A 24,366-nucleotide genomic window follows, 5' to 3' on the forward strand; every position below is an offset into this window, starting at 1 on the left:
ATCCCAGTGGCATTGATGGGAAATGTGTGAAGTGTTTTATCCAAGGTTGTTTGAAGGACTGAGTAACCACTTTTGAAAGGAGTCCAATGAACAGGCAAAAATAGATCCAGGGATCCATGAGATGATCATAAAGGAAGGATGGAGCTTCAAATGTAAATCTGACAAATGTAGTTAACTTCCTGGGTATTTAAAGAAATCTTAGGCTTATATTCATCATGGGAAGAGTGGTGGCAGCGTACACGGTTGCCACATGGAGTACTGGAACCTAGTGAGGCTTGAAATCTATCCCTGTTTGTTTTCTCTTGCAGTTTGGGGCAGAGTTCAGACGGTTCTCCCTGGATCGCTACAAGCCAGGAAAGTTTGAAGACTTCTACAAACTCATCCTTCACATTCATCACATAGCCAGCCTGGAGGTGATGATTGGATATGCTGATGTGCATGGAGACCTTCTCCCTATTAATAATGACGACAACTTCTTCAAGGCTGTTTCAAGCGCTCACCCGCTGCTCAGGGTTTTCATACAAAGACAAGGTAAGATACAGGTTTGATGTCAGTGGATCTCTGGCACTTTCGAGATGCATTTAAAGACCAAGACAATGTAAGAGGGCCCCAGGAGCCTTCCCAGTTTCAGGAGGATCATAGACTTATTTGAGGCACTTCATTACAGCATGTAGGAATGGCTTCAGTTGAGGGGAAGGCCTGTACAGGCATCAGCCTGTAAGGTGTTAAGATTGTCAGTATGAGCCACTCTTCTCAGGGGGATCTATCTTGTCTTGCTGGTGTTGTCATCTGAATGTGCCACTTGCCCCTCTCTGCCTGTTTGAGGGAGCTGTGGGGAGGAGGACCCTAGTGTTGTACTGCTTATTTAGAAATGTTACCTATCCACCCATTCTGGGAATCAGTGTTGTACCCAAATGATCCATGCCTCTACAGTGAAAACAGGCATGCAGATACCAAGTTATAGGAGAATGCTCTAGGTGTGCCTCACATGCTCTAGGTGTGCCTGCTTGAGCAGGAAGGTTGGACTAGATGATCTGTAGAGGTCCCTTCCAACCTGAAATATTCTGAAATATTCTGAAATATTCTGAAATATTCTGAAATATTCTGAAATATTCTGAAATATTCTGAAATATTCTGAGAATGAAATTCTGCCACAAAGGAGGTCTTACTTAAGTTTGATCAAGCAGATAAATTATAGTTCTACCCCTTATTCCTATGTTAAGGAGTATTGGTTTTTTTTCCCTCTTTGAATCGTTAAGCAAGTGCTGGACAGAATTGCCCAAGTATCAGGGTGACATCAGCCTTAAGTGTCTGTATTTTGCTCTCATAAGGCTTTTACTGCAGATACCTGAAAATGTACCCGGCCTTCTTCATAAAGATTGTGATAATCTTGTCTGAACCCTTGTCTGAAGCAGTTGGTGGCTTTTTATAGCAAGGTGTTTCTGCAGAGTTCCTTAAGTGTCAGGGGAACCGAATGCTGTTCTAGCAGTGCCTCCACACTTGTTCCCAGTCATGGAGTGATTTATAGCCCAGGCTTGGAGTGAAAATTTTGTCAGTAACAGGCTCAGAAATGAGATTTGATTTGTGACTTAGAGCAGTCATGTGGCTTTTTGGGGCTGGATTCTTTGCTGTGTAGATCTTTGTATGGACGGAGAATTACCGTGAGGCTCCAGGCTGCCCACTGGTACAAGGTGGTGTGGTGTGTGGTTGGCTGCCAAGCTGCATCCAACCCCAGTTGGAGCATATTGGCTGCCTTCCTTTTGGTAGACAGGAATGATATTCAAGGAAGCAGTGGAGAAGAAGATCTAGAGCAGATTCTTGATTTATTTATGATCTTTTTTTTGCGAGCTTATCAAATGAGTGGGAAAGTCTGAGAGAGGGCTCGGATTGCTGGCTCTCCCTTTTTGTGCCGAAAATGCAAAGCTGGATGACAAATTCCATTACGTCGTCTTCCTACAGCACATGTTTGGGCTTGTGAATGTTCATTTTGAGTTGGGTCATGAGAAATCCCTTGCATGGCTTTGTCATGCCTGTGTCAGTTCTAGTTTATTCATGAGTCTTCTGCACCGGAGCAGCCCTGTTCAAAATGTGGCTGTCCTTGCTCTGCCCTGGCAGACTGCTGAAAGCATTAGAGTGTTTCTGAACCCTGTATCAACATGGGGATGTTACCGTGTGCCACCAGACTGCTTCAAGAGCAGGCAAATGGGAGAAAGCTTGTAAACTGCACATGGAAAAAAATACTCCTTCTTCCTCCTCCTCTTCAGTAGGAAGTTATATGCTAGTAGTGAAGGTTTCCAACCTGTGAGTGTAACATTTAAGTGCAGTATTTTTCTTTTTTAAAACTTTTTTTTTTGCCTGCTATTCAGTGGAAAGAATAAAACTGACAAGACGGGAGGCTAAATGCAAGAGGGAAGACAGGCCCCTGACTCCTTACCCATGGCAAAGCCTGAATGTTTTCTCAACCTTTGTCCACCTCCTTCCCCAGAGAGCAGGAAACTCTTGTGCCATTCAGATGATTGTGGTCTGCAGTGTTTCAGATCGTATCCTAAGCTCTGCCTGTGGAGGCAGAAAAATACAGTGATGCGGGCAGTGGAGAAACCTGAAGCTGTGAGATGGAAGGAGACAGCAGAGCATGGGGTCTTGTTAGACCATGGGTCCCTGTCCTTCATGGGCAAAGTCCTGGGATGGCTGCCAAAGCTTGATGCAGGGGTGCAGTGGCTTGGGGAAACTGGCCAGAGGCAAGTGGGCGTGAAAGCTCTGAGAAGGGCTAAAGTTTGCGTCTTTTTCTAGCAGAGCAAAGTGTTAATCAGTTGCATGATTAGTTAGTCTTATCTGTTTTTCCAGTTCAGTAGCTGCATTATATTCTTTGTCAAGTGGATTATAATCATGTTAAAACAGCTTAGGTATTTGTGTGATCAGAGTGACAAAATAGGTAACTTTTTTTTCTATTTTTCCTATATCAAGGAACAAGGTTGACAGATCTGATTTTGTTTAGTTCTTTGCTGCTGTTGTTGTTTTTATCTGAAGCTAGTCTCCCACGTTAAGTTCAAAAGCCCGTCTCTCGCTCGCCCCCGGGGCGGACGGTGTGCGTGCTGCTTGGGCTCCTGCATGCCAGGCTGCTGCCCAGGTACAGGACTGGCAGTTGTGTTCTGCTCCCTCTTTTGCTCAAGTGCTCCCGGCACCATGTTCTTCAGGATCACAGTGGCCTTTGAGCACTCAGTGCCTTTGGGCAGCTGGCTCCAGGTTCTTAACGCTGTTCCTCTCGCAGCTTCTTGTCAAGCATGCTCTTAGCATGTCTGCAGCTTGAAGAAGAGCAGTTTCAGCTGTGACAAGTCTTCTAGTTCACAGGGACCTGACCCATCCACTGAAAGCGTTCAGTGCTCTTCTATTTTTTTATTTCTTTTTTTTCTTGCCCCCTTCCAGCTTCATGATCCTAAGTTGCAATGCGAGAACATGATTCTAACTAGATAATGAGGCCATAAGGAGAAAATCAAGCCATATCTCCTTTAACTTACTTCTGCAGGCTGCAGTATGGGCTGTGTCCTTGCCTGCTCTAAACCTGTGTGGCTCTTTTGGCTTCCTAAGCACAATAGCGATGTGAATCAGCTGATGCTTCAAGCCCAAGAATTTATTCACTTGGCCATTAACCAATATCAAATGTACCCAGTCTCTTTGTGGAAGGTGCCTGCTGTTAGGGAAAGGACGGATATCCTAAAGACCATAAAACAATGCAAGGGATGATGCATGTGTTTTACTTACTCTGTAATAACTAATTCTTGTACTGTAACCAAGACCTGCTTGAAGGAAGAATTTATCTGATGACAGTGTCTGTTTTAAACTTCAGCACTTGAGACAGTTGGTCTAGTGAATACTGCAAAAATGTTTAAATGGAAGCTATGAGTTCAAGTAGAAAAAAAATTAAAAATTGAAAGGCATCAATATTATATGCTGTGAATGCACTGCATTTTTTTCCTTCTTTCATTAAATTGAATGATCTGTTATTATCAAATCTTGCTTTTAATATTTATTGCCTAGAAGAATATGAGGTCAAACTGCTCTTTATTAGAGGCTGTTAAATGAAATAAATAGAAGTGTAATGACTCTATCATTGTATGCCTGCTTGAAACCACTCCTTGAACTTGGCCAGTGGGACACAGGGATTTAAGTGAAGACCTACCAGATAATCCAGGTAAGGAGAGGAAATCTTGAAAGCTCTGTTGTCCACGATTGTGCTTTAACCTGGCAAGGTTAGAAATTCCTCTGGGAATTGTTGCAGAAGGAACTTGCTGGTCACCTCACAAGCATTCCAGGCGACGCTTATCCCCACACCAAGAGGTGGGTGTAGGACTGAGAAGCTGAAGAACAGCAGGCCCAGCGAGTGGCGTGGTGTTTGGGTCTAGTTATGGTTGTGCACGCTGATGCAGATCCAGGCTAATGACCTGACTGAGAGGAGCGGTGGGAGCTGTGCTGGTGACCAGCCCATCCCTTCCCACTGCTCATTGAGGTCTGTAGAGCTTGCACGGGCAGTAACAGATCTGCTGCAGCTACGGCAGCGAAGAGGCCATGCAGCCTTGACTCCAGCCTGCGGTCAACTAATTCCCTTCTGGAGCGGTGTTTCCTGGTGGTGGTTTGAGGTTTGGAACCCCTGCTTGCCTTGCCCAAGTTTCAGCAGGTGTCCCTGTTCCTGTAAACCCTTCGTGTTGATGAAAAGGTGTCCCTCCCAGCAGAACAATTCCCAAGAAAAGCCTGAAGGAGTTGGGGTTTGGAGGAAGGACAAACCTAATTAAATCCTCAGGCGGTCTTGACAAGACATGTAGAGTGTCTGTAGGGGCTGAAATTGTACGTGTGGCTGTTGCGTGCGCATAGCTGCTGATCCTGTGAATCAGCAGATGTATTGCTATTGCTCTTAGGCAGCTTCCTTAAAAAATAAATTAATGAATGTGGGGAGCTGTATGTGGCCTAGAGCAGATCAAATTCACAATCTCTCAGTCAATAAACATAGTTTTAAAGCTTTCTAAAAACATAGCTTGTTTTGTGGTAAGTGCCCTACAAGGACAGATCGGTGAAATGGCTGGAGTGCCAGGCGTTCCTCCTGGGAATAGCGGGTCTGGATCTGTATTTCAACATATCTTGTCAAATATCAGAATTCTTACAGGAGGGTAAAAGGCAAAAAAATAAGAAAGTAAAGAGCTTTCTAACAGAACAAACAACCCTGAAGCACACTATAAAGCTAAGGGAAAAAGGACCTTAAAATAATCTAGTAAATGCCATAAGTGAATTGGGGCTGTTCACGTAGACTGAAACTGAAATCTGAATGGAGAAACCTCCTTAGGTACCTGCCTTGGTATCTTTACTTGTTCTTGATGCCTTCTGGTTCCCCTATAGTCATGAATTTTGCAGTCTGGAAAACCACTAATGTATAAAAAAATAATAATAAATAAAATAGTAATAAAAGACTTTCTGAAGGTGGTACTTCTTAAGTGCCTGTTCTTTTGTCATGATATTTTGATAGTTTATTGCTGTAACCATAAAATAGTATATTGGACAGCAAGCCTTACTTTTCTCCCTGAGTGCTTAGCTGCTGCCTGCCATGGGCTCTCACTTAGAACCTGATCCAAAAGCAACAATTGGGAAAAATGTGCATTTACCCGGTTGGCTTTTGAATCTGGTCTTGAACTTGGCTTGGTTTAATTTGCTGTTTGGAAGATGTATTTTTTTTTTTCTTTTTACTCTCAGGAGTTTACAGTAACAGTGTTTAAACTGCTGTGCCATGCAAAAGCCAGTCTTTTCTGTATGCTCAGAAGCAGGTCAGACCTCTGCAATTTGTTGTTTGCCTGGCAAAGTTTTGTTCTGCTCAAAGCACCAACATCTGTGCTTAGCTGCTTTTGTATTACAAAATCCTAGCAATCACACTGAGAATTCTAAAATAAAAATGTGCAAATAGGAATCATGCCCAGGTCTGGCTGAAAACCTGATGGTAGGTTGTTTTGTTGTCTTTCAAACTCTAAGCAGATAATCCCCAGGAATGGTGGTTGGCTGTCGGACCACATGTGTTAAACAGGAAAACTTGCTTTGAGGCAGCAACTAAAATGAAACCTGTTTCTCGCTGTTGCAAAGCTTTAACTCTCTGCTCAGCCTTCCCAAGTGGGCACAGCTGGAGAAGTAACATCTTTCACGTCCTCTTTTTGGTTCCTTGGTAGCCTTCCTGTTTGCTGTGAATGCCAGCATCAGCTTTACTAGCTGAAAAGATTACCCTTCCAAGCAGGAGGAGGGCCATATACTCGTCCTGGTGCGTTGAGGAATAAAACAGGTAGGAGCAGATGTGGAGGAGAGCACTTCTGAAGCGCTTCAGGTCTTGCTGTGCAAACTTTCCAAACAGCCTCTGAGTTTGGGGTGTGGGAAGGAAATGAGGAAAGTTAAGGGTGTGGAGAAGGTGCCTTGATGTCTCCTGTGCTCCTGGGCCCCAGCTCTGACGGTGCTGGGGCTCTGTTGCTGAGCTCTCCAAGCCAACTCTTTGGCCCCAAGCTGGTCGTGCTGCTGAGGAGGTACCGAGGTACCAGCAGATTTAAATGGGATTTGCACTGCTGTGGAGCCCCAGCTTCCCGGGAGGAAGTGCTTATCTGCTCGCAACCTTTGGAAGCGTGCAGCTCCACTGCCTTTATTAAAAAGCAGGCAGAGCCTCTTGTTTTAGCTTTAACAAGATTAGGGGATGGCTGTAGACTTCATGCAAATATACTAGGAATTTGCTGCTAGGCTTAAGCTAAATCCTTTCATGATTTTCATCAGAAACATCTCTGCGTGTTGAGCTGGAGGGGCCTTTGAATGTTTGTTAGGCCAAGTAATCTTTGTCCTACTCAAGTCTTTTGATATCTGAAGATAAGTTAAAAAGCAACCGTTTGTTCCAGTGAAGTCTGGCAACAAATCAATGTTACTCCTCTACTTCACCTTTCGTGTGCAAATGATGAGACTGGATAATAATTGTGTTTGAACTGCTTTATTAAACATCTTTAAAAACCCATATCTTTCCCCTGGCTTGTCAAGCATAAACACAAAACAGCCTTGGAGTTGGTTGCAGACCTGGTTAGTAATAGATCTGGTGCCTTGGTAGTGCTAGCACTGTGCTGCTTCTCTCCCTGTCCTTGAAAGCTCTACTTTTAGAGCATGAGGATGTTTGATTTTCACCACCTATTACTTTAGTTACAGCCAAAATAGCAAGCAAGCCTGAATGCCAAGGGACAGGAGGCAAAAGCGCCTAAATTTACCACTGTGAGATTGGTAAATACTAGTAGTTACACCGTACACTGAATGCGGAATAAAAGCCTTGCACAAATGCTGCTGCTCTATGGTAGAAAATACTTGAGGCGTTTATGTCAAAGCAACATGGGATTTGTTTTTAGCTTTAATGTGTCATGAGCAATAATAAAAATTGCACTTCAAATTATCCTTGATATTTAAAAATTATATCTAGCTGGTGCTGGAGGCACAAGTTCAGCTGAACTTAGACTAGAGGAGCTAGCTTACACTGCAAACTCAGGCAGTTCTTTAAGAGCCTCTTACTCAACTCCATGCTTTGCTTTTACTGTAGCCCACATGAGAACAAAGAAATAACAATCCTCACATTCCTTTTTGTCCTCTAACTGGCACAGCAGTAACTTTTGTTTTAAAAAATTAAAATGATAAAAGAAACTTCTCAATTGTGTCTGCCTAAAGATAATTTCAGAATTATTCCTAGTCTTCCTTGCTTTGACTCTTTTTATTTAGAGTAGGGAAACTGCTGCAGCAGGTGGCTTGACCGTATGAAAACAGTGGTGAGGAAGAGCTGTCAGATGATCCATCTCCCTTACGGTCTGTGTGAGGGAATTTTCCACTATTTATCTTTCCTTACCTTAGTAGTCAAAACAAGAGATTCTGTTTCCTGCTCATGGCTCAGGTTTTTTCCTGTTCTGCCTAGCTGTCGTTTCCGTTCCATGGATGATGGAAACACGTACAATGTGCAGATAATGGAGAAATGCACTTGACATCTCACTTCTTTGATACACATTCCTGATTTCACCTGAAGAGACCTTGTGAAGAGTAGCATAGTACAAACGTGTCTATTAGCTCAGTGTTCAGGCCTGCCGAAGTTTATTAGAAAATATTTTTGAAGTATTTTAAAGCTGTTGTAACTGCTTAGGGGCTGTACTCTCACGGTAAAAGCAGCTGTGCTGTGGTGTTCTGTTGGGTATCGATGATAATACATTAAAAACTAGCAACTTTCCAACTGGATGCTCCTTTAACCTTTTTCTTAAATGATTCAAAGCTCTTCATCTGTCTCTAGACTGCCTGTGTTATTGGCATTTCATTTTCCAAATTTAAATAGGAGTGCTCAGTCTGAATACTACATGAGAACCCAGGATATTTTTTCAGTATTCTCAGAGAAGGCAATTTAAGGGAGGTTGAACGAACTCTTTCTTGAACCTACCCCTAATGATGAACTATTTTTTCCTCTGTGCTATGTTTAGAGTAGTGAAGAATCCTATGGGAATATTAAGGAAACTATTAACCTAGAAAACTTCAGTGTTGTTCTTGCTCTGCATGAGTCCCCTGCCATATGCTGACATTAAGTAACCTCTGAGAACTTCATGATGAATAACTTTGACACCACTCGTCTCCTCCTTCCTTCTCCCCCCACTTCATTCTCTTAATTTTTCTAGTTCACTTCTCCCTTTTATTTTTTCTTTCAGCTCTCTGCTTTATAGTCCTCATCTTTTGTTTATGAACTGCTCTTCACTGAGCTTTACATTTCTTGGCTGAAAGCAAGTGCTTGCTGGTGACTCTTTTATTTATTAGGAGACTGATTGAATAATGTTAATATGGAGAGGGAGGGAGATGGCAGAACACATATGGAAACATCAGTTCACAAGCAAAGACTGCCTTTTGCAATAGATCTTGGACTAACTATTTCTCTGATTATGCTTTGGGGATAGAAATGGTGGAGAAGTTAAGTTTTTAGAAAATGTGAAGTTTTGAAGAAGAACACCTATTTTAAATTGAATTAGGAACTAAACAAGAAATGAATTCTTTCTTCAAGCTTCAATCCTCTAAAACAACAGGTGACCATTTAGGTTGGTTTAATCTTCTTCTCGTACAGAAGAACAAATTCCTGTTTCAGATCTTACACTGAACTTGAATCTTAGGATGCTCGGGTTAAAAGGTCGCTTCTTTATCTGTTAGATTGCTTCATGGCAGAGTTACTTTGCCATGTGATGGCAGCTATACGATGCCTCCTCTTACCACCTTGTTGGACCTGAAAGATCATGCCTTGTTGGACAATGTCCTCCTACATTGTTAAGTGAGGCAGGAACTGCTTTGGGGTTGCTAGTGAACTTTACATTTGCAAGGATACCTGAAAATGCTTATTCTGGTTAAAGTTGCCACTGTATCTCTCCAGTGTCCCTTCTTGTGTATATAGGACAAGCCCAGAAGCACACTGAATTCTTTTTAGTGGATTACAGTAATTCTATGACTGGTGCCTGTGACCTCTTTAAGGTAATCTCGTTGCACTGGTCCATCATAATGAAAAACAGGAAATGTTTTTTGCTGAATTTGAGGTTTTTGGTTGATTCCCTCGCCTTTGGCTTGTGAATGCAAAGGTGCTGGTGAGCATGTTGCAGAATTTCCCTTTCCCGGTTTGTTTTGGCTCCTGAGCTTCAGAACAAAGTCTGTGTGACAGTGTTACCTGGCACCTCCTGTTACAGCATAAAGTTTGGGACCTGAAAATTCTTTGCACTTAATGTCTGTCTTCACATGGCCCTGAGGGCTGCCACTGTGTCCCTAGGAAAGCACTGACTTTTGCTGTGCATTGCTTTAAGCAGGATTTGTTTTCCCCCTTCCCTAATCTTTTGGCCTCTTTCCTCTGGTTGTAGGGATCTCTTAATTGGCATGTTCCACCTGGAAAGGAAGTTGCAGCAATTTGTATTGCCCAAGTCCTGCACAGCATGCTGGAGGCGTTTGCTGAGCTGGCTCCTCTGACGTGTAGGCTGACTTCTTGACAGCTCTCAAAGGGTTTTGCTTTGCACTTGCAGTAGGAGGGCAGCAGAATTATCTTGGCTTGGGGTAAATGAAATGTTTCCCCTTTCTTGTACGTGCCACCTCTGAGAGAATGTCCTAAATTGGAGTCTCGCTCTGTAGCACAGCAATGGAAAAAGGAGAGGTGGAAAGAGCAGCTTATCCCCTAGCATCCCCTAAACCCTGAAGCTCTTTGGGAGATGTGTTATGCAGTTGTATGTGAATGAAAGAAGTGAGATCCTTAGTTGAGGACGCTCGGGGGAGGCAGAAAGCTTGTTGGCGGCTTCTCGGCTTGGAGAGAGAGAAAATCCTTTCTCTTTCCTGCTGCTGGGCCACTCCGCTTGCCAGCCGCCTCACAGGAGACCTGTGGCCTCTCAGGGAATTGCAGGAACTGTGGAGGGATTCTTGTGTCTTCAACCCTTATGGAGACCTTTGCTGTGGGAGTGCTGCCAATCCCTTTGAGGTGGGGAGGAGTGCCTAAGCTTTGCTCGGGCCTGCCATGTCATCTGGAGGCAGCAGAGAGAGGGGGAGCGTGGAGGGAAGCTGCAGGCCTGATACCCATTGCAATGTAGCTGCTCTGGGCAGAGCGACTTGGCAGTACCTCAAAACCACTCTCCCCTCTCCGAAATGTTCCCAGAAGCAGCTGGCTGCGGGATACAGCTCATGAGATGGAGCACGAGGAGCAGCTTGCCACAACTGACTTGTCTTGCCCTGCTCAGATGGCTCTTAGGAAGAGCACGTGGCACATGTAACAGCTCGGGAGAGCACTCAGCACAGGCCACATCTTGCGGTGGCTTTCCACCAGCAGCAAACCATGGCCATGCGGGGAGATGGTCTCCCTGCAGCCGGCTCGTTCGTCCTGCCTTTGCAGCCCGGAGCAAGGCAGGACAGCAGTGTTTCCCTGTTCAGAGCTGCTTTGGATCTTTGCTTTCCTATCTCCGTGTCGTGCCTCGGTTGGCTCTAGTTCGGTTGGTGAACGTCTCTGTTGCACACCCTTCCCGTCGCCATTGCGTCCCAGGCCGTGTTGCCTCATCACGAGGAAGCACTGGAGCTGCAGGGCCCGGCACGGCTGCGTTGCGGCCCCGATGATGTCGCCTGCGTGTGAGCAGCAAGGCCCGTCCTGCTGGTTCAGGGGTGTGGGTGGCCTTATCAGCAGATCAGAGTCAAGCTCCAGCAGCCTTCACAAATTACTGCCTGTGTCTCAGCTTTTCCTTCAGATCCACGCGGCTGTCCCAGGAAAGCTGGAAGAGAATTGTGAAAAGGACACTTTCATACGTGCATCAGTAGCAACTGTGTGAGAAGATGCCTTTATGCCTGCTAGTGCAAACCTTGTTAACTAGCTTGATTCTGAGCGCTAGCTAACTGTAGCGCTCTGTGTGACGGCTCTTGTGCACCTGATACTCGTGGAGCAACTGGAGCAAACCAAGTCCTTGCAGACCTCCTGTCACTGCATAGCACTTTGGTGCCTCCTCCATAGCACAAAGTGGCTCCTGGCACTTTGACATAGCACGAGTGTTGGTAACGAACCCCTGGCACGTGATCTGCTCCATTAGCCTCTGCAGGGAACCCAGTGGTTCTGCCACTGCCCTCGTGGTGCCACTGGGGTCCTTCCTGAGCCTCCTGCCCCTGGGTGGGATCTTCTGGTGCAGCTTGAAAGGCAGAAGGAGAAATAACATGTTGGAAATGGAGGACGTGCATGGGAAGGACGGGGAAAGAACAGAGAGACTGGCAAAATCTCTCTGGTTTTGAAAAGGAGCTCAGTGAGGACTTGGGCTCCAGATTTACGTACTCCATCTACAAAATCTGCCTTCCTAGATCTTTGCCTCAAGACTCGCTTTAAATTTAAGTATGGTTATACTTTTAAGACATTATTCAGCATTGTTCTTTCTTTATAGCACTTAGCATGTGTGAGCTACTGGCTTAAAAAATCATTTGCAAAATCAGTAGCCCTTCTGAGCAGAAAGGGGAAAAGCCCAAGGAGTTGTTAGGATGCACTTGATATGTAGCTAGAGCTGCTTTTGGAGATGCTGTCCCAAAGAGGGGATCCCAGTGAGATTGAATGTTAAATTCAGAAAGAACATAATTCATTTCATACTTCTTATCTGTGTCAGTGGCACTGAGAATATTGGTACATGGAAGGAGCAGGGTGATTGCATGTAATATTTGTTTCACCTTACAACTTGTTCATCTAGGCAGTAGATTTTGGTAGCTTAGATGCCAGTCAAATGCGACAAATTCTTCAACAAAGTGTGATGGTTTGCCTGTGGCAGCAAACCGCCTTAAACACACTCCCTAATTTTGCTTTTCCTGTAGTGCTTTTCCCTGTTTGTAAAGCTGTTTCTCTTGGGAACAGAGGGTGGGAGGCCCATGGTCACCAAGCTGCTAGCTCACACGGTGGTGCATGTGCCAGTGTGGTGGCACAGCCATTGCCAGCAGTACCTCCTGAGCAGGATAATCATCTCTGTGGAGAAGCATGTGAGCTTTTGCAAGAGGCAGAGCTCTGCTTTCCCAACTGCTCGAGGCAGGTAAGCTTGTTTTTTTTTATATATATATAATATATATATACATTTATATATATATTTTTTTTTCAGTGGGCAATTATATGCAGAAATTGTTGTCATGCCGCTGAAAGCTGAGTGAACAGTTTCTGCTCTGGCCTGATTTTTCCTTTCTTGGCTACTTTAAAGGCACATCTGATCCCATGCTATTTAGTGAATTTAATGCCCAAAAGAGAAAAAGCTCAACATATTGGTATTTTGTCTAGTGAGTGCACCTTTCACAGAGTTTGTGTTGGCTGGGAAATAATTGCTAGCTAATAGCTTTTAAAGTCGTTAGTTACGATGAGAAATCTGCTCAGAACACTAGTATATCTTTGAGTGGCTTTATTTGATTTTTAGGAAGCTGTCAGATGCCCAGTGTGTCAGCGCCCAGCAGCTGTGCCTGCCTTTCTCTCCCCACAGCAGCAGCAGCAACACGATGCAGCTGCTTTGCTCCGCTCTCCCTTTGCACACCTTGTTGAAGAATTTGTCGCATTTGACTGGCATCTAAGCTACCAAAATCTACTGCCTAGATGAACAAGTTGTAAGGTGAAACAAATATTACATGCAATCACCCTGCTCCTTCCATGTACCAATATACGAATATACCATGTACCACTCATAGCAGTGACCAGCGGCTGGACCTCTGAAGGGTGACAGGATGCAAAGGATGGGGAACCACCTTGAACTCCAACCCTTTAAAGCCCCTGAGGAGACTCGTGCCTGTGGGAGCTCCTTTAAAGGGCACTCGTGGCTGGATGTGTAAATTGGGAGCTGCTTCTCTTCAGACTTCAGATGTGCTTTCCTGGGCTTCCAAGGAGAAGGAGGCGGGAAGGGCAAGTCGGCTGGTGCAGCACTCTGTCTTGTGGTCAGCTCTGTGTGTCTCTCTGGAAATGGTGCTCTGAGTCTGAAATTTAAAGCACAGATTAGTAGGAAGGAAGTGAGTTTTGACCCTCTGGAAACTGTGTGGCTTTCAATCCTTTTTTTCTTTAATTGGAAGTATTTACTAGAAATCTAGGGCAAATTTGTTACCCCTCTGCTTTCTGTGGAGTAAAGGTGGAGAGAGAAGTTACCTCGTGTTGCCTTTTAGTAACTCTTTCAGCCAGACCCTTTTTCAAAATGAAGAATTTTCACTTTAAATTATTTTTATCCATTAAAAGGGGGTGGTTTTTTTGATCATTCAGTTGCTTCTGACACTGCTGTATCCATCCTTATTGTCCCAGCAAAAGCTGGGTAAACAGCTCCTGCACTGTGAGACAGTTAAAGCAGTCAAGGAGAAGATACCTCAGACCACATCACTTCTATAGGGAAAGAGAAGATGCAAGCTCTGGGTGTGTTGCCTCGTGCACCTTTATTATCTTTACAAGCCAGGTAAGATACCAGCTCTTTAAACAACAGCTCTGGGTCTTAAGCAAGGATTTCATAACAAAGTTGTTTGACTCATCAACTATTGGGAATAGCAGCCTGGGTTTGTTTTGCTGGTGGGGAAAGGGCTCTCTGGGAGAGGCTTTAGGAAGGCTTAACACAATTCTCTGTGTGCCTCTATTTTCCTCTTGTGGTCGGGATGCAGCGTGTGGTAGAGTGGTTAAGCTCTGGGCATGAGGTCTCTCCGAGGCTGCTCTGTGATACTTTTGCAGGAGAGAAAAAAAAAAGGCAGAAAAAAAGACCTCATTCTGGAGCGTTGCCAGAGCACAAGCTGAATCATGACCGTGAAAACTGCTGAAGGGGGTCTGTACAAAATAACAAGTGTCATCTGCCAAGGGTTATTTCTGGCGGCTTCGATTACAGCCCTCCCTTCTCTGCCGGCCGCGCCGGTGGCTGTGGAAGCGGGTGCCGAGCGGCGGCGGCCGAGGCAGGCGCTAAGCAGGGGGACACGTTGGCAGCAGGGCACTGCTCCGGCCCGCATCCCTGCACATCGCCCTGGGATAAACACGTGGGAGCAGCCGGGGCGCCCCAGCTGAGCAGCACCGGGACATTTAGCTGGGAAGAGGCAGCCCGGGAGACAGAGCCGTGGTGAGGCTTCCCGGGCCGTGTCTCAGTGGGAAAGTATGAGCGTATTTAGTACCGCGCTGCGCTCTTGCCTGGCCGGGACCCAGCCCTGACCGCAGCGCCTGCTGATGCTGCAGGGATTGCTTTGGCTTCAGCACGTGGATGGAGGACAAGCATTCCCGGGAGCTTGTTAGTAAGCTGAGGGGAGCAGCCGTGATTTTGCCTCCTTTGACTCTTATCCTCTTTTTTTTTTCTTCTTTTCTTTTTTTCCCCTCTGAGCAAGACTCAGTGTTTATACGTCTTGTGAATGAATGTCGGAAAGTCCTTGACTTCTGTTTTGAGGGGAAGCCAGGAGTGACTAACGTGCCTTAATCCGATTTTATTATGGATTCTGGTCTTGGAAATGTTTTCTCTTTCCCCAACCAAAAGGAGAAAACAATCCCTGATGCAAGTGGTTTCTAAGCTCTGTCTTCCTGTGGCTGCGCATGTAGCTCTCAGTATCCATTTAGAAACTGGCTCTGGGTCTTGCTCTGTTTGCAGGCAGGAGATCTGTCTCCCAGCTGTGACTCAAACAGAAGCAGAGGGCTGCTCTTGAGGCGCTCCCTCACTGCTGCTCTCGGTGAGGTAGGCAGCAGATAGTCACCGTTTAGTTCTCCATTCATTAGCATTCTCGAAATACCTCATTTCTTATCTCATTTCTGATTTGGAGATCTCTAAGTGCTCGCTTCTTCACAGGAGACAAAGCATCCAGAATTTCTCTGGGAGGAAAAAAAAAGACATAGGAATGTCTGTACATGACTGTAGCTTCTTCGTTTGCACATTTTATTGGCCCCTGCTTGTTTAGGGATGGGTCCCGTGCATTTCTCTGCATCCTGGTAAAGCACTTGGCGCAGAAACAAAGTGCACCAGCTCCCCCCACACCCCGCCCCGTGCCCCACTAATTCCAATTCCTGCCACCTCTTTTAATCCACCGATGTAGGAGATGGGCTTGTTGGGAGGTGAGGGAGTTCAAGGGGTGGGAGGTGAAAAGAAACTTGATCAAAGACAGCTATTCTTGCTGAACTATGAGTGTTGCTATTGATGCTTGTTTGCTAGCTTGTTAAATCTTACATGTGTGCGCAATTCCATTTTATAGGCAGACGGCTTTTAATTAAAATAACTGCTTGTTGTGCTCCCTGCAGTGAAACACCGCTTCTTATCGCACACCCCACCACCACCAAAAAGAAAAAAAAAGAGTAAAGTTGAAGCTCTGCAGCTACCAGTAGTGCTTGACTCTACCAAAGACAAACTGTGTCCTGTTTGTTTAATAAATAATCAGCTGGCTTTGATTTGGGGCTTAATTTAGTCCAAGTGCTTGGGGGCGGATGCATGGGAATGCAATGCTGGGGGTGGAGACTTTCAAGGAAAAACTCCAGGCGCAGAAAAATTGCATTAGCGGGGGATGTGTGTCTCTCCCAGGCTTGGGGAGGCAGTGTTACGGGACTATGAGCTGTTGTTCATAACTTTGCAGAATGAAACGAGCATTCCCAAGGAAGTATGGTATAGCTAACACTCTCCAAATTAGGTAAACTTCAGCCCCTTTATTTAACTCTGGCAGCACTGGGCGTTTTTATTTGCAAAGCCATCACTTACGGAGCGTGTGAGTGAATCGAGAGGTGCCCCTGCTGTTTTCTGGCTATCACAGCTACTGAGGGAAGAAAATCTTCGACCTGAAAGCACCAGGGCCGGCTAGCGCAGGCACGGGCGCGCGCAGCTGCGTCTGGCTCCCTTCGCGCTCCCTGGCAGGACGGGAGCTGGTTTTGCTCCAGACTCCACATAGCTGTGCTAGCCCCGTGCCAAGCCGGGATTCCTGTGCCCGGTGTCTGCAGCGGGCTGGGAGAGCAGCTGCCTGCGGCGGATCGGCCGCAGTGCCCTTAGCCTTAGTGCTGCAGGGGGAAGCTAAAGCAAGGCGCTTTTTCCTTGTTTTTTTTCTTTGTTCTCTTCACTGCTGTGTTTCATGGGGAGGAGGAGGAGCGGGGGAATTGCAGTGTGTCGCTTGTGCCAGATCCTCTGCGCCGCACAGAGCTGTTCATTCTGTACTGCACACTGAACTGTTCCTAGCATGGATGGAACTGTTCCTAGCATGGATGGCAGGGTCAATGCAGGTATCTGCACCCCAAAGGATCTCTAGGAAGCAGCTAACGCACACGTGCCCTGCGGAGTCAGATTCTCCCTTGCAAACTTCATACGGGACCTATGGCCAAGCATTGCAGGAAGGAAGAAAATTGGTGGTTTCCAAGGGCTAACCTCAATCCTGCGGTGGTGACTCACGGCTGGGGGGACCGACCGGGAGGGAAGGCGGCCTCGCTGGGCAGGGAGCGCGGGCCGCAAGGAGCGGGGCTGCGGGAGCTGCCCACCTCCCCCGAGTGGTGCTGCCCCCGCGATCCCGATCCCAGGACCACAGATCACAGGATCGCTCACAGTCCATGTCCCTAGACATCCTGGGCAGAGCCTTGTTGCTGCAGCCTCTCCCCTGCGGCCCGGCGCCGTGCGCGGGAGCGGCTCTTGCTCCGTGAGGCCGGGGCGCCGCGCGAGCTTCGTGGGTTCTGCCTTGCCGCCCGTGCGCTCATAGCGGCCCCTCGTCCTCTGCCCTCCAGAGGAACCAACACGCTCCCACTCGGTCCCTGCGGCCTCGAGGGAAGCTCGCAGCTCCCCCCGTGCCCTCCTGCGACGCCGCCCTCGTGGGCTGTGGGGACCTGCCGTGGATCTGCTGGTGGCGCCGCGTGTGCGGCCCCGGCCGCCGCTGCCCCCAGCGTGGCGCCTTCACGTGCCCCGAGCAGCCCCCGTGGGAAGGGGCAGGACGGGCCTGTGGGAGGGAGGGGAGAGGTGCGTGGTCCTGAGCAACCCAAAGCCTTGGAGCGTTTTGGCTGGTGCTTGGAGGCCTTACAAGCGTATGAAAGGCAAACGGGGGGGTGAACTGAAGGAATTTGCTTTCTCTGCCAAAGCTTCCCACAAGTCTCAATCTCTTTTTTTAAAAAAAATGTTAATTATAAAGAGCTAAATTGTACTTTCAGACCTTGCAGCCTAGCAAAGCATTCATCTTTTCTTGCCTTGTGGCCTTGTAAAGCAGCGTTGGAAAAATCTGGAGGAGGCCACTGGTGAGGTGCCCTTTTTGGGGAGGGTGCTTGGCGTGGGAGCCCTGCATTGGAGAGCATGGGGCTGCTGCACAACCCCGGCCTCCCTGCTCGCCCCACGCAGTGGTCCCCGCTGGACCCCTCGTGCGGGTGGCCCTGCCCCAGCTGCTGCTTCCCGGCCACCAGCTCCATCCTCCGCTCCACGAGTGACCCGGCATTGATGCCTTGATGTTGCGGGCTGCCCACGGGGAAGAGCCCAGAGGAGCAGCTTTTCCCCAAATTGAATAAATGGAGGCAGGAGGAGATAGGTCTGATAGTGGCAGGAGAGGAAGCACTGAAATGTATAAGGTATATCTGATTTGTGCTTCGGTTTGGAGCAGGAGGGCCCTTCTGAAAGGCCCTTCCTGTCTTTTACCTCTTGCTGAGCGCTGGCTCACCCTGCAGAGCCTCTTCAGAGCGCACAGACCAGGTCCCCTTTGCATGGCACGAAACCAGCAGTTCTGTACTGCCCAAGCCCACCTGGCTCGCAGCAGGGATTCACTCTGCGGCCGGGGACCAGGCCCATCTGAAATACAGCCTGGCAGCCTGCTTGTGTCGGGGCAAGGAAGTGGTGCCTGCAGCCCTCTCCGCCCGCCGATCCCGGGCCCTTCCCAGCGGAGATGCACGCCTTGCTATTAAGCAGATTGGGCTCTTGAAGCTGCCTGTCGCCCTGTCGCTGTCAGCAGCCAGGAGCGCTCTTCTCCTTGTGTCCCTGCCTCCGCTCCTGGCCTGGCCAGTGGTTGATCCGCGCTCAATGGCACCCGAGGCACTTTGCGGCTCCTGCCTGTGTAGCCGCTGCCAGGGGGTGAGCGGTCAGGGCTCCGCTCCGTGCTGCCCGCACCCATGGAGCTGCTCAGAATCCCAGGATCCTCAATGCTGGAAGGGATCTCCAGAGCTTATCGAGTCCAACCCCCCTGCACACGCAGGGTCACCTAGAGCACAGGGCTGCGTCCAAGCGGCTTTGCAAGATCTGCCAGGAGCATGTTTGCAGACTTAGTGTCTTGTCCGGATTTAGATACTTAGCAAGATGCCTGAGAGCAAATTGAACATGAGGTGCACGGGTTAGGGACCTGCTTCTCTGTAGAAAAGGGTAGATAAGCAGTGTGTTGTGAGGAAGGCCAGGCACAGCAGCGGCCAAGCAGGAGCTTTCCTCATGGGCACTGCCTGTTTTGCCTTGTTAAGGGCAATGCTGCCGTTTGCCATGGGCAGTGCCTGCCTGGACAGGCTTCTCACCTGTGTGTGAGGCAAGAAAGTGCTCAGCTTCTCCTAGGTCCCCCTTGGTGGGGTTTGTTCCACAGCAACATAGTGTGCAAAGCTGCACACTAGAGGTCCATGGTGGAGACTTGCTGTGTCTTTGGAGGCAGCTGTTCTCACCCTTTCCCTCTCCACGTATCTGGGTGAGTTTGGTTTCAAACATGCTTGATTTGAAGATTTGTGGTGTTATTCCAGCCCTCTGAAGTGCAAATCTTGCTTGCTTCATGCAGCAAGTGCCTGGTGTGCTGGAAAATTTGTGCAGTGCTCTGCGCCTCGGTCATGACCTCACCACTACAGATCCCAGCACCTTCTGTGTAACTATTTCCCATGACCAAAGAAATGTTGACTCTCTAAACTTCCTTGCTTAATGTTAAAAATATGACCCAAGAGCTGTACATCCTATTTTTGTGTGTGTGCAGTGTTTTTGTATTTGTTTGTTTGTGGTTTTGATGGGGAGGGGAGTGTTTTTGTTGGTGTTTTTTTTTTTTTAGGGGGACGAAAGAGAAGGGACCATTTTACTTCTGCTTGCTTTTCCGCCACTTTACTCTGGTTGTCCTAAGATCAGGCAGGAGGGGATGCTACTGACTTGCCTGAATAGTGACTGCTGTCACCGGAGCAAGCCCAGCCTTGCATTAGCAAAAGCCAAAGTGCCTGGGAGAGCAGGTCGCCTATCTTATAACCTCACCTAAAGTAAGCACCTTCCCTCTGAAATGGCACTCGTAGCGCTGTGTGTGGGGCTGCCTTGGCCAGCTTGGGGAGCAGTGCTTAGCATTAGGCCAGCCATGAGCGCTCGGCCTCTGCGGCTGTGGGGCGCAGGGTTTCTGGCAGAGGAGACAGCAGGGTGGTCATAAGGGCTCACAGGGCCTCCAGGTCTGATGTCCCAAGACATGGTGGTTGACTTGAGACGGGTGCATGGAGGTTGGTGATGACTCAGAGGGTTCGTGATGGCTTCATGTGGTGCATGGCTCAATGACTTGGTGGTCTTCCTTCCACTGGGCTCTGGATTTGCAGCCAGCGTTGGTGATCTTGTCTCCTCTTGGGGAGTTTGCTGCTTGCTGTTGGCCATTCGCTGCTCTCTGCAGGTACACCAGATGTTTGCTGTGAAGATGAGTGGGAGAAAAACCTCCCTTTGGTGGCCAGACTGGTTTTTGCAGTGCCGATGACTTCATCTCCTAGCTACGCAGTGTGTCTGAGATGAGGTCTGCTGGAGACACACCTGAGTAACTTCAGTTGTGGAGATTATTAAAGAAAAATGCTCCCCCTCTAGTTATATTAAAACTTCTGCCATCCATTTCCTGAATCCTAACATAGAGGTAGTCCACGAGCAGCAAGCTATGATATTCCATCTTTTTTTTTTTAAGTTTCTCCCTTATTATTTGACTGTCACTCAATGCCTGTATTTCTGCATTGAGTTAAATGCAGGAGACCTGGTTCTGCTGCCTTTACTTCAGAGACGGAAATAGTATGTTTCTCTGTTCTGGAAAAGGAAATCCTCCCTGGATCGAGGCATACAAACTTGATTCCATTTAAATATGGCTTGTTACAGCAGGAAAGGGCAGGATTGCCTTGAACATGTTTAATTTTGACTTGTTCAGCCCAGTTTCTTTTAACTTTGTAAAATGCTCTTTTCTGGGGTTTGATGTTGTTCAGAGCTGCGGTTCTCCTTGATTTTCATACCTAAACCAGGGTTCGCACCAGACCCTTGGGTGTTTAGTCTACCTTAGTAAGCAGAAGAGACCTCAACAGCATCCTGCACTTCTCCGGGTTTAATGTTAATTTATTGTGAAATTAGGGCTGCTTTGCATTACAACTTTGTGGGCAGCTGCATTGGTCTGCGCCTGATTTACAGTGTTTGATCCTACTCCCACTTCTAAGGAAGCATTTCCTAGCTGCTGCCTCCATCTCGAAGCCTATGAGATCTGGCACCACGTGCTGTTTGTGTTCGTCTGTGGGGATAGAAAATAAAGGTGGGAAACTCGTCCTGCTCAACAGCATCTCTTTCAGCTCCTGAGGCAGATGCTTTCGTACGTGGCCTCGGATGCAAATGCAAGTTTCAGCAGGTTGAGTGGAAGGGTTAGGGAGAGCCAGCTTTTAACAGGAAGGCCTCGCGTTGTCAGTGCCATGGTGTGAAATCAATGGGGTAAATACAACTCTTGTGTCTTACCAGGGAATTTTTTTTTATATAAATTATTCTAATCACTGTGAGAAATCGACCTAGAATCAAATGCTCAAGTTTTTTCTTATCCATGACTAAAATCCTGGGGATTTAGGGGTTGGGGGTTTTGCTTTTTAGTGAGTGCTTCACGGGATAAGTTAGGGGCCTGCCTATAAAATGCAATGGATTCAGTCCTGATGTGTCTTGACCCTTTTGGTGCAAATAAATTGCAATCTTGCTGCAAAAAGGCACCTCTTGGGCAGCAAGTTTTTCAGTATCCCAAGGTGTCCAAAGGGAACTGTTTAAAGTTAGGGACTTCGTCTTCCTTTTTCCTTTGGTATATCCCATTTTTCACTGCAAATGTTGCATTTTGGCTATTGTGAGGAATTCAGCGTTTCTTATGTCTGATAAAATCACGTGGCAACATATTGCAGATCTCTTGACCGTAGCTAGCGGGCAACACAACTGCACTTCATTCTGTACTAGCAACTTTTGTCAAGATAAGAGATTAAAGGACTCTTAAGATCGCTCTTCAGATGCCAATTGAGCAGAGCAGGTAGTGGACACTTAGCCCAGCATTTTCAGCCTACCAGTGTGCCAGTGTGCTTTCTCAGGTAGCTTGTTTCCAACCTCTTTGTGCTCCAGAAGCAAAATATTTTGATATCCTGCATAGGAGTAAAATGAGCTCAGCTAGGCTGATGCCAAGTTATGACTATGGCAGAGACAGTGACTAAGGTGGAAAATCATTGGGTCATTCCTGTGCGGGCTCTTTTTAAAAGAGCCTATTGTTTCTTTAAAGGTTGTTGCATTGTGCACGTCCTGGTGTTTATCTTGGGTGATTTTCTTCTTAGATAAGTGACCAGTAGCTGAGCTGTTGGGCGAATGATTTCATGCCTGCACGGCCCAGGCTGAGCATCTAAAATAAAACCAAGAGCACAGGCCTGGCGTTGAGCGTTGCTGCCGGCCAGACCCGCTGTAAAACAATCCCAGGGGGGCTCTTCCTTTCCAAAAAGTCAGGACAATGGTAATCTTTCTTCTAAAGAGAGAACAAATGGAGGAGGAAGGCTCTTAACTGCCCTTCAAAAACAAACCCCCTATCTTGCTGTGCTGCTTCTGGTCTAAAATTAAAACGTCAGATTAATCTTTGAAGCAATGTGAGAACCGCCAAGTGGTTTTCCTCTCTCCGCCCAGCATGTGCCTGGCTTTCCCACTCACCTTTGGGAGCAAAGCTCTGCTGGGAATGAGCTGCAGTTTGTTGGCTGCTACTGGGAGCAGTGACATGGGATCGGAGCTGGGAAGGCGAGGGGAGTAGCATGCAAATCTCCCTTCTCCAAAGCAAATAAGAGTTGGATTTTTTTTTTATTAAAACCACAACTAAGTTTGTTTCTTAAATAAAAACACATATTTTATTGCTTTTTTTTTTGTTAACCAGGTCTAGAAAAGCCCCTCCAGCCATGCCCTGTTATTAAGCATGCTCTTCTCCCAGTCTCCCCAAAATCACTCGCAAGCGGAGTTTAATAACAAATACTTTTATGTTTTTACAGCAGAGCGGGAGGGGGCCAGGCTCCAGTTGCTCTGCTAACAGGGCTCCTCAAGGCAGTCTGCCCTCAGCGTTCATCGCCGCCATGGTCGGGGCTTTCCGGTGGCGCCTTTCCCCGGCACAACGGCGGCCTCGGCGGCGGGCGGCAGGACGCAGGAGCGCGCGGGCCGCTCCGGTGCTGGTGCTGGTGCCACCGGGCCCAGCGGCTCTGCCTTGGAGCAGCTCGTGTTGCCGTCGCCTTCCCTCTGCTGGGAATGCCCCTGGGTGCTGCCGGGAATGCCCCGGGTGCTGCCGGCCTCGGCGCCGGCCCTGCTTGCCAGCGTGGCCTCCGTGTGTGTGCGGCGAGGCCGTGATTTCTGCGGATGCGCGTGTGGGTTTCTCAGTCTCTTGCTCCTGACAAAGGCCTCTATGCAGGTGGGATGCAGGTTGACCACTGCGGTGGTCTCGTGGGACACTGACTGTGGGGAAACATCTTTTCTGGCTGGAAATACTGCAGTTACTGGAGCCTGGAAGAGGCTGGTGGCAAATGTTGCGTGGTATCTCCTCCTCATGAGCTGCAATAAAAGAAAGGATGGATGTGGAGCTGCACTGTGGCTGTGTATTTCCCCATCCCTGGAATCTCCACTGGAGATCTCCGTGCTGGAGATGCCCAGAAAGGTGAGTGGAGGGAGAGGTCCCTGGCTTGGGAAGGGGTGGCGGCGGTGCCAGCCGCTCCATCTTGCACCAGCTGCTGCTCGTGTGATGAACAGCTTTGCGCAGGGTGTGGAGGAGACCCTGGGCTCCGCTGGTAACGCTGACCTGGCAGGTTGGAAGCTGCACAGACAGCGTGTTGGAGTAATTTTTGATCGAGTCTCACATGCCAAGGAGTACTGGAGTGAGGGAGAGAAAACACAGATGTTAAGGCCTGGGACTTGCTCCTTTCCTCATTCTTTTTTTTCTTCTTTGCCTCCAAGAAGGTCAAGACAAGAAGTATAGTAAGCAAAGGGCTGGATTTTCCTCTATCAAATCCTCTGAAAGAGAAGAGCGGTGCTTTAAATATTGCCAGAAAATATTAATATTAATATTGTCAAAATGGGCTTCTGGTACGAATTCCAATGAATTGAACTTCTTTAAACTACACTTGACCCTGCAGCCTCCCACCCCCAGCTCTGCTTTGTTAAGTTCCCAGCTTAAGTTCCCAGGAACTCAAAGCACCCATGGCCATTACTTTGATACCAAAAGCTTCTGCCTTGGTTGTAGGTGATCTCATGGAAAGGCAGTTCTGAAATGTGCTTCTTTGTAGTCCAGCCTCTTACAGGCAAATACCTTGAGACCCTTTTTGTTTTTAGGGGATTTCTTATCCAGACACTAAGAAACACACAATGGCAGTTCATTAGAGGCCAAAGATCTGGCTGTACCAGCCCAAGGATGACTGTGCTCCTGGTTTGGCAGGTGTGTAGAAGGCAAATACATGTTTTCTAGCTGCTTTGTAAAGAAGAGTTCTACAAGTATCAACATCTAAAGCGCACTGCTGGGTGCGATGGTGGAAGGAGAGAGTTGAAAGCGCTCCAACTTGGTGTCTCAGCAGCAGATCAGTGGTGCTTTGGGCCGGTCTCACGGTAGCCAGACCACAGGAAGGGATCTCGGTGGCTGTGGGAGACCAACCTGCGATCCAGCTGCCCGTGCTCGTAGGGGCTGGGACGTGGCCCCCCA

General features: G+C 47.7%; 1 protein-coding gene across 1 annotated transcript in view; it reads left to right on the forward strand.

Moving 5' to 3' along the window:
• Positions 1–325: 325 nt before the first annotated feature.
• PARD6G (par-6 family cell polarity regulator gamma) overlaps positions 326–24,366 on the forward strand; it is a 44,145-nt gene continuing 20,104 nt past the window's right edge. Inside the window, exon 1 of the mRNA XM_026034910.1 lies at positions 326–531. Within this exon, the coding sequence (XP_025890695.1) occupies positions 417–531 (115 nt within the window). The 5' untranslated portion in view covers positions 326–416. The remainder of the gene's footprint in view (positions 532–24,366) is intronic.

Source organism: Nothoprocta perdicaria, unplaced genomic scaffold, assembly GCF_003342845.1.
Source record: "Nothoprocta perdicaria isolate Ctin4 unplaced genomic scaffold, notPer1 scaffold_151, whole genome shotgun sequence".
Taxonomy (NCBI): Eukaryota; Metazoa; Chordata; class Aves; order Tinamiformes; family Tinamidae; genus Nothoprocta; species Nothoprocta perdicaria.